At 35.6% G+C, this 17516-nt stretch overlaps 2 protein-coding genes across 3 annotated transcripts; one reads left to right on the top strand and one right to left on the bottom strand.

The window, feature by feature from the left end:
* Positions 1 to 1713: 1713 nt before the first annotated feature.
* On the bottom strand, positions 1714 to 8423 carry LOC120086346 (protein NPG1). Of its 2 annotated transcripts, none has more exons than XR_005484186.1 (7): positions 8163 to 8423; positions 7247 to 7486; positions 5805 to 6057; positions 4504 to 5714; positions 3718 to 3865; positions 2156 to 2533; positions 1714 to 2067 (listed from the first exon to the last, which is right to left on the bottom strand). XR_005484186.1 is itself a non-coding variant. In XM_039042956.1 (7 exons), the coding sequence occupies exons 2-6, from the start codon at positions 7439 to 7441 to the stop codon at positions 2214 to 2216; spliced, it is 2127 nt and encodes a 708-aa protein (XP_038898884.1). In that variant the 5' UTR covers positions 7442 to 7486; positions 8163 to 8423; the 3' UTR covers positions 1714 to 2067; positions 2193 to 2213. The 2 variants fall into 2 exon arrangements, 1 of the variants encoding a protein (XP_038898884.1); XM_039042956.1 differs by having other exon boundaries at positions 2193 to 2533.
* Positions 8424 to 10582: 2159 nt separating this feature from the next.
* On the top strand, positions 10583 to 15237 carry LOC120086787 (pentatricopeptide repeat-containing protein At3g59040). The gene is made up of 7 exons (XM_039043580.1): positions 10583 to 10740; positions 11294 to 11606; positions 12214 to 12504; positions 12895 to 13143; positions 13698 to 13822; positions 14170 to 14268; positions 14447 to 15237. The coding sequence occupies exons 1-7, from the start codon at positions 10685 to 10687 to the stop codon at positions 15054 to 15056; spliced, it is 1743 nt and encodes a 580-aa protein (XP_038899508.1). The 5' UTR covers positions 10583 to 10684; the 3' UTR covers positions 15057 to 15237.
* Positions 15238 to 17516: the final 2279 nt, after the last annotated feature.

Raw genomic sequence — 17516 nt, 5'->3', positions numbered from 1 at the left:
ATGTGATTAATTTCAAATCGTCATTAGATCCAAAGCTTGTACTATTTTAAAGGCATGTGTGAGTAATATGTAGCTTACTATTATTATTTTGTTTTGCAACAAATGAAGATCAAGGTGGGGGATTTTTCAAACTGAGCTATACTTAGACTAGACTGATGTAGTGCTAGTTATTTACAAGTTTTTACATACATATATTTTGTTCATTTTCTTAGGAATAATTATACAGATAACCCAAGAATTAAACCCAAAATACAAACCTAAATTTTTTTAAAAAAATGTCAAATAAACTTCTGTTGATGACATAAACAAGTAAAGCCACGGTATTTTTCTTCCTTTATTTGTTTTTCTTTTTCTTTCTTCTTCTCTAGACCACCGACAGGTCTGGTTTTTTTTCTTCTTTTTCACATTTTCTTCTTCTTCAATTGGGTTTTTTCTTCTTCTTTTTCACATCTTCATCTCCGCGAGAAGTCTTCTTCTCCTATTGGTTTTTTCCCTTCTTCACATCTTCTTCATCTCCACGAGTCTTCTTCTTCTACGGCACTGCACCTTCTCCGGCGAACGAGAGCAAGAGCAAGATTTCCAACTTCTTCTCCGGCACAACAAATCCAAATGAACAGCTCTGATACAACCAACTTCAGTGAACAAGAGCAAGAGAGATGAGTGATTTTGTGAGGAAAGGAAGAGAGAGATCGAGAGAAACCAAGACCGAGAGAGTGAGAGTGACCAAGACCGAGGGAGCAAGAGACATAGAGAGAGTAGTGATTTGTGAGTGAGAAAAAGAGAGAGCAAAAGCAATACTGAGAGAGAGCGAAAGCGAGAACGAAATGCTTTTCCGTGTGTGCGTGACTATATTTTGATAATTTCATCCGAATTTGACGTGAGCAAAGAATCATTCAGCATTTTTTTTTTTTTCAAAAACTAGATTCTTTGACATTTTTTTTGTCTAATTTTTGGATTATTTGTACAAATTCTCCATTTTAGATTGTAATGATCGTCTCCAAAGTCGTAATTAAGTAGCCTTTTCATGAGGCTGAGGGGGAGTGGAGAAATTACCCTTCAAAGTAATTCAATTGTTAGATTTGAGTTTTTATACTTTTGTGTTTGTGCAAATGTCATCATTCTACCCACAAAAATTTCAGCTCAATAGGTAAAAGAGCGGGAAAAAGATATTTTTAAAAAACGTTATTTTTATTTAATTTTTTTTAATAAAAATTGTTTAAAATATACTTTAAAAAAAAGTATTCCAAAAGTTATTTTTGAATCATCGCCAAATATTTTAACTTTTTTAAATAACTTATTTTCAAAATTAAACCAAATACTATGTTATCCCAATAGTTCCTACTGTCAACCAAAAATAAATAAAATAATAAAATGAAAATGAAAATAAAGCAATGGCCTTGTTGATTATATTTATTTATTCATTTCACACTATTGTCACATATATTCAAATATGGAAAAATCTAGGCCAACATACATGCATTCAAATTTTCATACTACTACATTTATAAAAAGAATATATATATAACTATTAATAGGCATCCTTCCCTTTCAAATTCACTCGAAAATTATTAATCAATCTATTTAAACAGCAAACAAAAATAAAAAGAATCTTTCCATGAAAAAAGAAAGTTAATAAATTTAAAGGAAAGAAAAGTAAATGACAAATTCCAGGGTTAAGAAAAACATTGAATAATCCTGAGAGTCTTGGGGAGGTTGGATTGGAAGAAAATTTCATACATCACAACAAATAAACAGAAGAAAAAGGTATAATTCCTCTAATATTGCTCAGTTACAAGAATAAATATACATTGCTGAGCAAGAATGGTAAGAACAAACAATCAATTTTTTAAAATATCCACCAACTCATCTCTCTACAATTCATCCTTTCTAACTTCATATTTATATAGTTTTAAAACAGATTCTTTATCTTATTAAACTTATAGATTAAGTTTTTTCAGTTACAACTTACAGCACAGTTCTTCACATTTCGCCAGTGCCTTCTTTTCGGCCCCGAAGAAAGTGAAATATCGCCTGTGACCATTGCATAGCCAGTTTGAAGTGATCGTTCTGTATTGACAAGAAACGAAAAAATATTTACGATATGTAGAAAAAGTAAGTTTTAAAACTTGATTGATCTAAATCTATAATGACTTACTTAATCCACGAAGAAAAAAAATAATGAAAACTGAGACCTTCAATAAATTAATGACTGACTAGAGAATACTGCTGAAGCTTTCAATGGGATCGGATTCTTCAAGCATGGCGGCCGCCTGGAAGCAGTCTATAGCATCAGCCATTCGTCCTTCGTCCCGATGAATGACCCCTAAGTAAAACCAAGCCTTACGGTTGGTAGGATCTAATCTCAATGCGTCTGAAAGTAAGCTTCTCGCTATAGGCAATGCATCCGGGCCCGCTTTCGACCAAAGAGCACCAATCAAAACCTTGCAAGGAACATAAGACGGTTCGAGTAGGAGAGCATTAATATAAGCTGCTAGAGCTTCTTGTATTTTCTCACGTCCTTCACACATTAGACCTGATGGAATAACAGATATGATGAACATTCAGCTGCGAACAAGTCATTTATGTCAAAGCATGCAGAGAGACAGGACATCAACAAATTTGTACACCACATTAAATACCAATATTTTATTGTGGAAACGGGAAGAAGATGGAAGAATCTAATCATGGACATAATTACTTGCATCGGAATCTCGTAGCCATTATGAGAAATTAATTATTCTTTGCTCAATTGAGAGCTCTAAGTCTTTGTTTGTAAACCATTCTTCTCTCACTTCTGTTTTTCTGTCACTGCCACCCTTTGTCTTCATGAAATCCTTGACAATGGTGAAAATAGGAATAAAAGTAATTTAATTATCACAGTGACATTCTGAATCACCAAATTGGAGAATTCCCTACTTGTGATTGGTCGCCACCTAAATCTACCAATGGTTATATATATATGTAACATACTAATTATCATCGAGAAACATGTATAAGAGAGGGGAAATTTACTGTCATTGACGTAAAATTTATAAATATTAGATGTTGCTAACGTAGGCCTCACTCCAAAAATTAAACTAACAAAAATTCCTAACGAGTATTATGGTAAGCAACGTGCACAAAGTCATGACTCATATTACTTCGAAGTGGCAAAGAAACCTAAAGAAGAAAATGAATTCTGCACAGCAACAAAAAAGTACCGATTTTGTCAAGAGGAATTAAGTTTTCATCAGACTGACTGAATGGGAGATCATATAGAACTCATCGAGACAATACACTCAATGAGAAAAATCCTACTTCTTACACTATTATGGCCCATCGACTCCGTCCCACTGTAGGATAAATGGAAGCTAGTAGTAGCAAACTTCAGCTACTACAAAGTTGAACACATGTTGGCAACATGAAGTTGGACCAAGTTTGAAAGAACCAAGTCCAGCAACTATTTCAGAGAGCTTGTAGTAAATAGTAATTAACTATTTTCCAGATCAAGATCCAGACAGAATGGTTGACGAATAAACTTGAAGGACAGACAATGAAAGAGATCCATTTCTTATGAATTTTCTTTTTCTTTTTCTTTTAATAATAATTTAAGTTGTAAGTCGTAACTAATCGTTCAGTAGCAGGCAAGCAGTGTAAGGTGTACTAATTTGATTTAGAACAGTTAAGAAAATACTATATGCCGTTATTCATGTAGAAAATAAAATATCCAGATCTTGCCTTCACTATGTAGTACTTCTGGGGAGAACTCTTTCAGCTCTCTTGCTTTTCCTAGACATATCTCTGCATCTTTCCAATGTGAAAGGCTGGAGTATAAATTGGCTAGACCATTCCACACTTCAAATTCATTCACTTTATCATCTTCAACCTATTATAAAGGCAGAAATTGGATCACATATGCATACAAAATAAATTGCATCAGTAAGTTATATTCTAATTAAACTGAGAAAAAAGAAAAGATCAGATAAAAAGGTACTAAAAAGGTACAATTAGGTGAATAGGAGTCCAATGACAACTTTACTGTTGCAGATTTTTTGTTATTATATTATACAACTTCTATAAGTTTTTTTTTTTTTTAAATGAATATATACAACTTCTATACGTAAAACTCGGTAGAATTTGACCAGTTAAATTTTCCATCACCAAGGTGGGGCATTCATTATAGAGTCATAGAGTGATAGAGGCTCCAGCTCCATGTCCAAATCACGGTGTCCAAAAATAAGTCTTCACGTGAATGGTAAGGCAGGACAACTTTTTTAAATTCAAACAGAACAATTTAGAAATACCAGATGTTTATAAGCTAGCAACTCATATTCGACAGTTAAAACCAGCAACAAGTGACTGAAAATTTTCTATTTTAGAATAAAGTGTAACTGAACTAAATATCTTCTTCTGCTGGAAAAAAAAAAAGGAACTGGAGAACTATATCTGTGTGTGTGTGTTTTTTTTTCTAAATTTTTTAATTTAATTTTAAAAAAAGGGAGGGGGGACTGTGCAAGTTATAACCTGAGGGATAATTCGGAGAGGTCCAAATGATTTCTTTTGCGCTTGAACTAATGCAAGGAGATAACGGTAAGTTTCGATAGCATCCATATGTAATGATTGAGAAACTTTCAGCTTTGCCTTGAGTCTGAGAAGTGGACCTTGTTCCCATTTTGTTGTCTCATCCATTGCAGCATCAGTGACCACTTCAGCCTCTGAGAATCTCTTTTGGGCAGACAAAACAAGAGCAAGCAACTGCCAGCCTTTTAAGACAGAGCCACCGGTTTCATCAATAAACTTCTTTGCATATTGCAGAGCAGCATTCAAATTTCGATATTCTGAATATTGTACTCCTAACTCAAGCATCAAATCTAAATTATTGCTCTCCAGACCACTTGCTGCCTCAAGAGATTTCAATGCCTCTGACTGAAGACGGGACCTCTCAAAGTCAGAGGAAGACATTTTGGCTTGTTTTCCCAGACAAAGACCTAACAAGCGAAGACCTACACCCTTTAAATGCTCTTCATTTTCTATAGAATTATTCATTACCCGCTGGGCATAACCAACTCCTTCAGCAGCAAGATAAGGATCCTCACTACAGATCTTGGCAGCCAATAATAAAGCTGCCACATCATCTGGTTTCTCATGTTTATGTAGAGACTTTCTCAGAAGATTTAAGGCAACTTTATTCTGTCCTGCTGCACAATAACAAAAAGCTAAATACTTCCAACGATCTACACGGTGATATACTCCAGGCATGACCTCTTCAAGCTGTTTTGCTAAAACAGACGTCTGACTGCACAAGGATAGAGCATATATTAGGTGCTCCATCACCGATGGATCCCATTTTATTTTACCAAGGTAATATTTCTTCACAAGGACCATCAAAAGTAGAATTGCTTCTTCCAAATTATTTTTTGGTACATAAGAACCTTCAAGTTGAACAGCTAAACTAGGAGGACCAGCCTCTACTCCACTGTAAAGCAAAAAAACAGCAAATCCTTTCTGGATCCTAGCACAGCTTTCATTATTGAGGTTCCATTGGCTTAGGAGGGCACGTCTATAAGCAGATATTGCTTCCTGGAAACAGCCAGCCTGCTTCCATAGCTCAGGGAGGAGTTCTACAGCCTGACTGACAGTATCTTGCAATCTGCTATCCACTTGCCCATCAGGAATTCCTTGCTGGAATATCTTCTCTACAGCATCAAGTACACTAGTACACTCATCAGCAGCCTCTGAAAAGTCCCATATGATTGGTTAGAGTTTGAGAGACACATTTAAAGAGATTAAGAAAAATAGTAAATCCATATCCCATTAACACTTACCAGTTACTCTCCCTAGCTTCTGAAGAGACTTCACTTTTAAATATATGGCTTCAAGAACCAGGTTTGCAGCATGCTGCGAAACTGCATGTTGAGATTCAGTGCGCGAGCGTCCCTTTTTTGGAGGTGTCTTCTCAGAAACACTAGGCTGTAATCGTTGAATAGCTGCTTGGAGATCAATACCATCAAACACGCGTAGAGCACCTTCGACATTACCTCTCTGATATTCCAACTTCCCAAGAAGGGCTCTGGCTTCCTGCAATCATTTTTAATGTGGGAAAAACATCAAATTTAATGTTTATAAGCTGCAATCTTTAATAGAATGATTCTCCTAAAAAAATAGTATCATGGAAGTAGGATGCATTATAACGATCACTTCAGTCAATTCTTTGTCCATTCATTGGTAGACTTCCCATATTTGAAGGGGTTAGTAACTAGAGCACTCATGTAATCAAATTATTCTAAGTCGTGGTTTTGGATTTTTCTTCAAGCAAATTTCTGAAGTTTTTGCCTAATGATTATGAGGAAAATGGAAAGGCCATCTTAGGAATTGAAGTCACTGTTTCTACCAACTAATTATTCAAGTGAATGATATACTATTTGAAAACTGAAAATTGCAACAGACACAGAGGATAATAATACTGGCTGGCATCATGGTAGTTGTTTCTTTTAAACACGCTTTGCCTCTATAATTATAGACATAAATAAAATGTATTCAGACTTCTAATAAAATAATTTACGTTGATTAGCTTAAATGAAAATTGAAATTCCTACAGTTAACATCTAAGAAATAAAAGATTGTGTCTCACAAGAACTTCTACTTCATTTGTGTCTCTTTTTGAAAGCTTTTCTTCTCTTCATTTTTTCCTTTTGGTTGTCCTCATGTTTGTAGGCCCATTTTTTTTCCATGTGACCTTTTTGCTTTCATTTATCTTATTCTAATTGGCTCATGTAGAATAGAATTTTACAATCATAGAATCCTAGGTAAGCTTTGGGTTTTTAGTTACATAACAAAAACACTCCAACAATTTGTGGGTGAAGGATAATATACACAAGCAGAAACCAGCGGGTACTTGTTTGATCACAGGTGGAACTAAAAGAAGAGAGCAGCAAAGATTTCCTTACCCCGGATGCAGCATAAGCATATAGATGGTCGATGCATTACTGACTGAACATTATACTCGGGAACTTATATTTTTATATAAATTTAAAAAATGGAGGCCATAAGTGCTCAATTGTGGTTGAGGGTCGGATCAATTCAGTAAATGTTCAAACATGTGGTGATATAAAAGGAAAGTTTAAATCTCCAATTCTTTTTTCATTTTTCCTTCTTGGTCAAAACAGCCTTCAATTACATACTATACTATGTTTGTAACAGTCTGAAGCATGAGAAAAGAATTGAAGTTCATTTCAACCTAATTCTTCGTACTGGTAAAGAAACAAACCTCAAAATTGAGAGATAACCCTTCCCGTAATGAAGATTCTGCCTCTTGGATATTTCCCTCATCGAGCTTTGCTTCTACTTCTGTTGTTTTTATGCAGATCCCATTTGCACAGACTTCTCGGACAACTATTCCTTCATCAGATTCGCCAGACTCCATGGCTGGCTCCCTATCATCTTCATCAACAGTTGACGTCATAAGTTTTACTTTCTTCAATTCCCTTCATGAATTTGCTTCTTCCAACTGCCATAAAAATTCGTGATATATATCTCAAAACCATATAAATCTTGGCATTGGAATGATGGAATCAATCTTGAAAAGATGAAAATATGAAACTTATTAATAGAAAAATAAATGTGAATTGATCATCTTTTACGCGGGAACAGCCTTCATTCATGACCTTTCTTTTTCTTTTTCTTTTTCTTTTTCTCTATTGCGCACGCTTGGCTGGGAAAGGGAAATCAATATCCGGAGATAAAACTACAAAACCATAGATTCTTACTTTCTGTAGTAGAACAAGAAACAAAAAATGCGGTTCTAAATAAAGTTCTTGTTCCCTGATGACGCCAATCAACAAAGGACATAGCGGGACGTCTGGGTCTTTACTTCTTTCCCTTTTCGGTATATTTTCAGCAATGAAACAGTGCATTCAAATGCATATTAGCATCATACCATTGGCACATAAACAGAAATACCTGGATCTAAAACTATTGATAAATAGAATATATGGAAATGCACGTTCCTTTTATCGTTTGGATGCCAAAAAAATTAAGGAAAAAGATTCAACGGAAGGATCGATCATAACAGCAGGATCAAAAATTTTCATCTACTCTTTTGGGCTCAATTTCCGGGTCAAAACTTTTATTTTCTGCATTGAATTTCCAAGACCAGCCGAATACATACAATAATCGAATCTTACCGGAGAAATTGAGGAGCTGACATCAATGGATGCTTGCTTGAAAGGGATCATTGACGACAAACAATAAGCTGAAAACTAGGCAAATGAGGCCGACAATTTGGCCGGAAGCCGACGAGTACGGTGGCGGATCAATTACAATTTACAAACAGCTTGGAGGAAATTGAGGCTCGCAGCATTTGTCTCTCAGAAACAGAGCGAGCAAACGAGATCTATATTTTGTTTTGTAATTTAATTTTTGGCGTCGAACTATTTTTTCTTTTTCTTTTTCTTTTTTTCGAAAAAGGGAAAAAAGCATTTAATTTAAATCTAACGTTGAAAACACATGGATCGTCTTCTACGATTCCAAGGCCCATGTACGTTAATTGGACTTCTTAATGGGCCTTCCAAATTAAGCCCAACAAAGTAAATTTGAAGGTTAACGTTACGGAAAAAATCATAAACAAAATAATAAAAAGTTGGAGGTGTCGATGGCAAAATTAAGGTAAGGATACTTACTTGACCTTCATCTGTTACTCATGTAAAATTCATAATTTGAAAAAAAATCACCTGCAAAACAATTAAATAACATACCAGTGCTTGCTATCTGATGCTTGAGTCAAATTTTGGCAAATGATCAGAGCAAACTTTTGGCAAGAAAAAAAAATACCTTGTGTGAAGTTTATATGAGTAAACATAGAATTTTTCCTAATCCGACAGATTGAACTCATAAAAATGAAATCGGACTAAGCAAAGAAGAGAGAAGAATCAATGGCCTACAAGAAGTAGGCCTCGTGGAAGCATGAGTTGGCCTTAGCTTGCTAACGGAGATCCGCTTGTCTTGTGTCTATGCCTCGGCTTCGGAATGGAAGGCTAAGGCATAGGACCACCTCAGTCAAGGAGAGCATTTGGGTCTACTGACCCAATTGCCTTTAATCGGACTTCTTTTGTCCTATTTTGACCTCTTCAACCTATTTCATGTGTTTCGAGTTTGGATAGATTTTGACTATACTTATTTTGATTTTAGTCGTGTTATTTCTTTTGTTTTTTTAATTTTTTGTTTTTTTTTCTTTGCTTTCTTTTTAGATCTAAAATTACCCATAAAAAGAGGCATGATATTGAAAGGACATATAAGACACATGTATTGGTCAGGGTTCCCCGAGGCAAGGTTCAAGCTCAAAATCATTTCAAAGCTTGTATAAGGTTTGTGTATCTCAAAAGTAAAAAGTCAAAACCTCGAGTCTCTAGTCGACCGATTGAACTCATTCCATCTCATCAGAAGGAAAATAATCAAGTTGCGCTCGACACTGGCACTCTACAACCTCAAGGACCACATCTACTTTAATACTACTCATATTGCACACATCCCAAGTGAGAGTAAGAGAATGAATCTTATAAATAATCTCAAACCACTAACTTCAAACAGTAAAATATTCTCTATGTTACACTTCATTTTTTAAAGCATCTCAACACCACACCGATACGAGTGATCTCCATGTACGTTACAACGGCATGTTCTAACTGGAGGAGAAGGCTAACGAGAGTGCAAAGGACCCGCACGAGACGTCAACATATGTGATTCACAAATGTTATGTCTTTTTGTTTTTGTTTTTTTTTCCATATGTGTGTTTAGATTTGTACACACAAATAGGGGTGTTCATGGGTTAGGTTGGGTTGAAAGACTTTTTAAATCCAACCCAATTGTTCGGGTTGTAAATTTTTTCAACCCAAATAATTATTATTAAAAAATGAACCCAACCCAACCCAACCCAACCATTAAATATTTGGGTTGGGTTGGTTCGGGTTAATCGGGTTATTTATTTAAAATTATGTTCTAAAAAGAAGCAAAATGTAAATATGTGAAAATCTAATTTAATTATTTCTATATATTAAATTAAGATTAACAACTCAATTTAAATTTATATAGTGAAAAATTTCTTTCGTAAAATGCAAAAAAAAAAAAAAAAAAAAAAAAAAAAAAAAAAACTACTTTTAAGAGTTATTGAATAATAAATTATTCAAAAATATTGATTAAATAAAATTAAAATCAATATATGTATAAATAATTGTGTTATAAGTTATAAAAAATATATTTTGTAAAGTTAATAATAAATTTAGGTTGGTTCGGGTTGGTTGGGTTGATTTGAGTTATATTAGGTGAACCCATGAACTAACCCAACCCATAAAATTTCTATTTATTTGAACCCAACCCAATCTAAATAAATTAGAACTCAACCCAAACCGCATGAATTGGATTAAATTGATAGATTTTTTTCAAATCTATCGGATTTTTTTGAACATCCATACACACAATTAAACACAACTTTGTTCTTTAGCTGTGAATTTACCCTTTGGAAGAAAAAAAAACCCTACAAAATGATCTTGAAATACACTTCTTATCATTGGTTAAAAAACAGTAATAATATAAATGGATAAGATATAAAACCGATCGTCTGCATGAACTGGAAAATATCAAGCGCCGAGAGGACGAGGACAGAGCTTCGCTCGTATCAGAGCCATTTTTGCTGAAAATAGAGCTTTCTCAGATGCCTCAAACTCTAATTCTGAAGCCTGTTGTTTCAGCTCCTCTACCCAATTGGAGGTTTTGCTTACTTTTTCTTCTTCCCTTAAACCCCTTCCCGTAAACCCCTTCAATCCTCATTCATTTTTCGTATTTATTCCCATTTGTTTTCTCGCCAACTAATTGCAATTCCATGGAATTCATCTATTCTCTATGTTCAATGGGTTTCTATCTTAATTCAAGTAGCTAACTCGAAAATTCCAGGCACTTTTTGGTTTTGTTGCTCCTTAATTAATGATTTGTGGTCGGTCTCGTACTATCTCTTTGAAGAACTGATTGTTGTTATTAGACTGTTTCATTTACGGAATTCGAAAGTAGTGTGTTTCTTAATTGTCCAAGTTTTTCTTGATTTCTAAGGGGGTTTTAGTACTTTGAGGGAAATGTGGATTTTCTAGGTTCTTTAGGGTTCAATCGGCGCTGGCATATAGTACTTGCCATTGGTTATCTTTGCAAAGTTCTAAGTCATTACCTAAAAATGAAAGTGGGGGAAAAAGGACAACTATGCATTTTTTTTTCTTTGTTGTTGTCTCTGTGCAGATGTTTATACGAATGTGCTTTGTTGTTCTTATTTCAGTAAATCGCAAGCACACACACATTTTATTAGTTCAAACATTAATGTACGTGGAAGATTGGAGGTTACCTGTATGGGTATGTTGACACCCAGAAAGTTCTTACAGAAAAGGAAGAAGTTGGAAGTATTTAAGGATGCAGCTGATGAGGCAGAGCAGAAGAATTGGAGGAGACTGATGAATGAAATAGAGGAGACAGGCTCTGCTGTTTCTGTGCTCCGAAGTGAAAGAATTAAAAATGAGGCTATTCCGAAGGACTTGGTGTTGGGGACCTTGGTTAGATTTAAACAGCTGAAGAAATGGAACCTAGTCAGTGAGGTACAGAGCATAGTCATTTGTATGATTTGATATTTTCCTGTGTTCCGGCAATTTTTGTTCTCTATAGGAGGCAAATAAGAAATTTATTGGACCGATTTCCTGAAAGTAGACTTGAAGGGGTATAAAAAAGCAGTCCAGTGTAAGAAAAAGCAATGCACCATTTAATCTATTTTCTGTCCCTAATGTGTGTGAAACAATTCAAACGCTGTTCCCCAAATCATTAATTTCTTCTTGTTGGAATCAGAAAGTCTACTTAAACACTATGTTCGTGTAAAAATTGTTCATCACAATCTGTGTTCAAACAACTTCCACATGAATACCAAATATTTTCAGTTAAAGAACGTGTTTCTCTTGCTTGCATGGCTATCATAATGTCAAAAAAGTATCATCTACATAAGGATGATACATTGGCAATGTGTAGTTACCTGTATGAAATTGAACTCTTAGGTGTGTTAGTAAGAACTTTCTAGCCACACCATTTGGTCAGTTGGATTTATTTATTCAGTGAGTAACGGTCTTAATCTCTTCCCATCAGTCCTTTACCTTGCGATTTCCAAGCTTCAGATGTGCTGATTGTCCAAAATAATGCCTTTCAACTGTCTTATAGATTCTTGAATGGCTCCGGACCCAGAGCTGGTGGAACTTTAGTGAAATGGATTTCGTGATGCTTATTACAGCTTATGGCAAGCTAGGGGACTTCAATCGTGCAGAAAAAGTTCTAAACTTGATGAATAAGAAGGGTTATCCCCCCAATGTGGTCTCTCATACTGCTCTTATGGAAGCGTATGGAAGAGGTGGCAGGTATAGTAATGCCGAAGCAATCTTTAGAAGGATGCAATCTGGTGGTCCTGAACCTTCTGCATTGACATATCAAATAATGCTAAAAACTTTTGTTGAGGTACTAAGTTCAAACTTATTCTAATTTAAAGCCTTCCCAAGATATTCTTTTGTTTATCAGCCTAATCCTTCAGTTTGACCCTCTTGAAAATCAATAATGTTCTTAATTATTATGAACTTTCGATGCCAAATTTGTGGCATTTATAACTGTATGTGTTTTTGGATGTTATGTTCTAGTGCAGAGTAATTATGCTGGAACTTGAAATACAAACTCTCCCTGTCAAAATATTGACCCAAAACTAAAACTAATCCCAATCTGGAGATTTTACTCTGTTTCTTTCTTCTATTTTTTCTAACTGGTTTTCTTCTTTCAATCCTATGTGATCTTCAAACGTGTGCTGTTCTTGGTTTGTGTTGTTATGGTTCACAAAATGATGAGGCATTACTGTAGGGATCTAAATTCAAGGAAGCTGAAGAACTCTTCAACTCCCTCTTGAACAAGGAAAAGCCAGTGTTGAAGCCAGACCAAAAGATGTTCCACATGATAATTTACATGTTCAAGAAGGCTGGGAATTATGAAAAGGCTCGAAAAGTATTTGCTGAAATGGCAGCACGAGGAGTTCCTCAGACTACAGTTACTTATAATAGTTTGATGTCTTTTGAAACTAACTACAAGGAGGTCTCAAAGATTTATGATCAGGTAAGCCTGTGTGGTTGAACATTGCTATGCATGCTACTTGCTGGTGTAGGAAATTGTATGGGAAAGTTGTCCTGTAGGTTTGTTAGGCAAGTCATTGAATAGTTTTCTTCCCTTAGGAATGGAGCTGTTTAGGTTTCCGATTGAGCAGCACTCTTTCTGAGCCACTGATTTTAAGAGTATATAATGACTTCTCTCTAATTTATGGGATCTTAATTCTATGGCTGCCAAAGTCTTTTTAAGAGTCGTTTCTTTTTAGTCTTAATCTTTTGAGGCAATAGCGAAGTGGATTCAGTCGGCAAGTGTGTAACTGTAACATTTTCTGGGTTGTGTGAACTGATAACAGATCGAATGATGTAGTAATATTGGTAAAATCCAGATTATTAAGGACATGGAATCTCAAATATTTGCTCACTTCCATTGCATCACAAGAATGTTAGCGACTGTGTTGTAGTTAAAATTTTTTAGACTATGCTTTTGCTTCAGTGACCAATGGTGTTGACCAATATTCTATCGAGATGCATCAGATTTTTTTAATTCAAATGCTCGAACTGTAGATGCAAAGAGCTGGACTTCAACCAGATGTTGTCAGCTATGCTTTACTCATAAGTGCTTATGGTAAAGCTAGAAGAGAGGAAGAAGCACTAGCAGTTTTTGAGGAAATGCTTGATGCTGGTATCAGGTTCTTCCCCTCAACACTTCCTTCTTTTAACGCATACGATATCTGGTTGGAAATATATATAAATATATAAAAATAAAATAGGCTGTGAGAGATATTCGCTTGTGAACATTGTAGCTACTTGATGGTTTTATCATATTTAGCCAAGTTTAAAGTTTATTTAAGTTTAGTGTATTCCAAGCTGTGAGTATTTATTTGTGTTGGTATCTTTTGTTAGATTTTATATATGGGTTTCATGTTGCTATTTTGGTTCAAATTCATTTGACAGCACCAGGCATGGCTGAACCAAGTGATGAATAGTAAACCAAAATAGTCATGCACTGATAACTTTTATGCCTGTCATTTTTCAGACCAACTCACAAAGCTTACAATATTTTGCTTGATGCATTTGCAATCTCTGGAATGATCGAGCAAGCTAAGATCGTGTTCAAGAGTATGAGAAGGGACAGGTATTATTATCTGCTTTAATGGTTGCATTAGGTGATTCGGTATCCTGTAGAAGTTTATGTTGTTATAGCTGATGGTTCCTGCACAGAAGTTATTTTGCAATTTCTTTTCGGCTGTGCATTTAGTTCTTTTTGCATGTATTTTCGGTAACAGATTACCACCATCATTTGTTTAATGCAGGTGTAGTCCAGATATTTGCTCTTATACAACCATGCTATCAGCTTACATTAATGCGTCTGACATGAAGGGAGCTGAAAATTTTTTTAGACGACTGAAACAAGATGGTTTTAGACCCAACGTTGTTACATATGGTACATTGATCAAAGGATATGCTAAAATAAATAATCTTGAAAAGATGATTAAAAAATATGAAGAAATGAAGGTCAATGGTATACGAGTGAATCAGACGATTTTAACGACGATCATGGATGCATATGGAAAGAACAAGGATTTTGGTAGTGCTGTTATTTGGTTCAAGGAAATTGAATCTTGTGGCCTTCGGCCTGATCAAAAAGCAAAAAATATCCTGTTATCTTTGGCAAAAACAGCAGAAGAGCTCGATGAAGCGAATCAACTCGTGGGATATTCAAGTCAGAGTAGCAATCCTCAAAGAGCTGGTAAGTTTTTCAGCTCTGTTGTTGAGGATGAGGAAGAAGATGATGATGAATTAGATTATGCAGATGATGTAATTCCTCATACTAATCAAAGAGATGAGAAAATTATTTTAAATGGCATTCATCAACAAAACTTGGAGCAAAATCTGGAGGGGTTATGTGCTAAGATTTGCTAATGTTATATATTAGTGCAGTTTTCTGTTTATTTACTCTCTATGTTGGTATATTGTAATACAAAATCACTTGGCTGGAGAAATTGAAGCTGCAAAAATCACTTAGCCTCTATGTTGGTACACACGACAGTGGAACTTTGATGGCCAGTTTTGTTGTAATATATCCATTCGTTTTTCTCACATATTTTACTCTCTGTTCTTGTCTGGTTAGTCTAAATTTCATTTTATTAGAACTATTGTTATTGCCTATCTATCATATTAAAGATTTTAGGGAAAAGTAGTGTTTTCTCATTAGATTTTTTGTCTAGTTTTTATTTGGTTTCGAGGTTTTAAAATGTTATATTTTTTAGTTCTTAAATTTTGAGTTTGGTTTCAATTTAGTCCTTGACAAAATGTTACAATTTTACTCTTGAGATTTAGTTTTGTTTCAATTTGACCCCAAGTTTCAAGATTTGTACTTTTACCCTGGATTTTTTTTATATACTTACTTTTAGTCTTTGGTGTTAATGTATATGATAGACTTCAAATGCCTCAAGTGACAAAAGTGTATGAGTGACGGAAGCGTACCAAAGAGAGGATAAATAATGAGAATGATAGGAATAATTAAACAATGAAATATGAAGTGGGCCCTAGGAATATTATTAGTTATGGAGGGCCCATGGGGAAGGGAGTGAGTGTATGTAAGGTTGTTAAGACCATGGGAGGGTATCTGAATCATGTTGGTTGTTAATATCTCTTATGAGATTTAGGGAGAGATAAGGGAGCTCTTGAATTCTCTTTACTATTGATAAATAAAATTGATTAAGGCTAAGGCCTATCATTTTGGTATCAGAGCAGTAATTTGGGCATGGTAGGAAAAATGAAAAACAGAATAATTGTTGTAGAAGAAAAGCAGGCAGAAATCGAAGAGAAGATGATTTTGCAATTTAGTGAGGTCAAGGAAAAGATGGATAACATGACTGCACAGATGTCACTGGTCTTATCTCAATTAGAGACGATGAGTAATAATGACAAATGTTCGCCATCATCAGAAAGGACGGTGATGGATAAATGGAAGCAAGTTATAGAGGAAGCATTCGCGCGACCCGGGAACCAAGAACAGACTAAAGATACAATGGAAGGAATACACACACCTTGGAATAAGGAAGCGTCGTTGTTCGACATGAGACTGAGAAAATTAAAGGTACCGATCTTCAAAGATGAAGACGAAGAAAATCCAGATGGATGGTTGCACCACGTGGAACGTTATTTTGTGGTGAATCGATTATTGGAGAAGGACAAGCTAGATGTTGTCGTGTTGTACCTAGAGGGTGAAGCCTTGAACTGGTATCAATGGGAGGACGATTGGTCTCTAGTGGGAAGTTGGGCGCGCTTTCGGGAGTTGTTCCTAACACGTTTTCGACCGGTGAGTGAAGTGGATCGTTACGCGAGGGTGATGAGGTTTCAGCAGGAGACGACGGTGAGGGATTATTGGAGGAAATTTGAATGCTACTCAGCTGGCCTAAAAGAATTGGGTGACAAAGCCTTCGAAAATAAGTTCGTTTGTGGACTAAAAAAGGAGATCCAAAGTGAGATGCTCAAGTTAAAGCCCGAGGGCCTTAAGGCCAAAACGCAAATGGCCCAACTCATTGAAGAGGACCAGCTGCTTCAGCAAAGGATCTAGATCAGCGAATAACCTGAGCACTAAGGACGAATCAAGTACTAGTCGAAGTGCAACAAGCTCCTCGACAACAATTACTCCTCGGAAAGAAGTGAGGGTGAAAGGTAGCAGCAACAACATGTATCGACGTCTGATGGACGTGGAAATGAAGGAGAAAAAAGACAAGGGGCTACACTTTCGATGTAATGAGAAGTTTAACTTTGGATACCGTTGCAAGAAACATGAATTACAGTTTATGTTCGTGCAAGAAAAGGAAGATTTGGCATACGAAAGGGACGAGCTGGATATCGTCGATTGGATGAGCACAAAGATGATGAAAAGAAATTGCGAACCTCTCGCTTAATTCGATGGTTGGGCTTAGTTCCCCAAAAACAATCAAGGTTCGTGGGATTATTGGTGGCTGTGAGGTGGTTGTTTTGATTGTAGGGGTTCCATGCATAACTTCATCATGACAAAATTGGTATCAGAGTTGCAATTGTTGATTTCTCCATCAGAAGGTTATGATGTGGTTCTAGGTTTAGGAAGGTCAGTCCAAGCAACTGGTGTTTGTAAATGTGTGTTTCTTACTATTTCAGATTTCTCTATAATACTTCTCCCTTTACCCTTGAGCAATGCTGATGTAATTTTGGGAGTGTTATGGTTCGAGACCTTGGGGCAGATTTCTTTTGATTACCGCTTATCCACAATGGAGTTTACGATTGGGAATGGTTGATTTGGTTGCACGATGAATGTAGTTTGGTGAAGTCCTAAATATCTCTTAAGTCAATGGTGAAAACAATGAGGGAAGGGGATCAAAAGGTGTT

The sequence above is a fragment of the Benincasa hispida genome, chromosome 9 (genome assembly GCF_009727055.1).
Source record: "Benincasa hispida cultivar B227 chromosome 9, ASM972705v1, whole genome shotgun sequence".
Lineage (NCBI taxonomy): Eukaryota > Viridiplantae > Streptophyta > Magnoliopsida > Cucurbitales > Cucurbitaceae > Benincasa > Benincasa hispida.
This window is presented reverse-complemented; position numbering and strand designations above follow the sequence as displayed.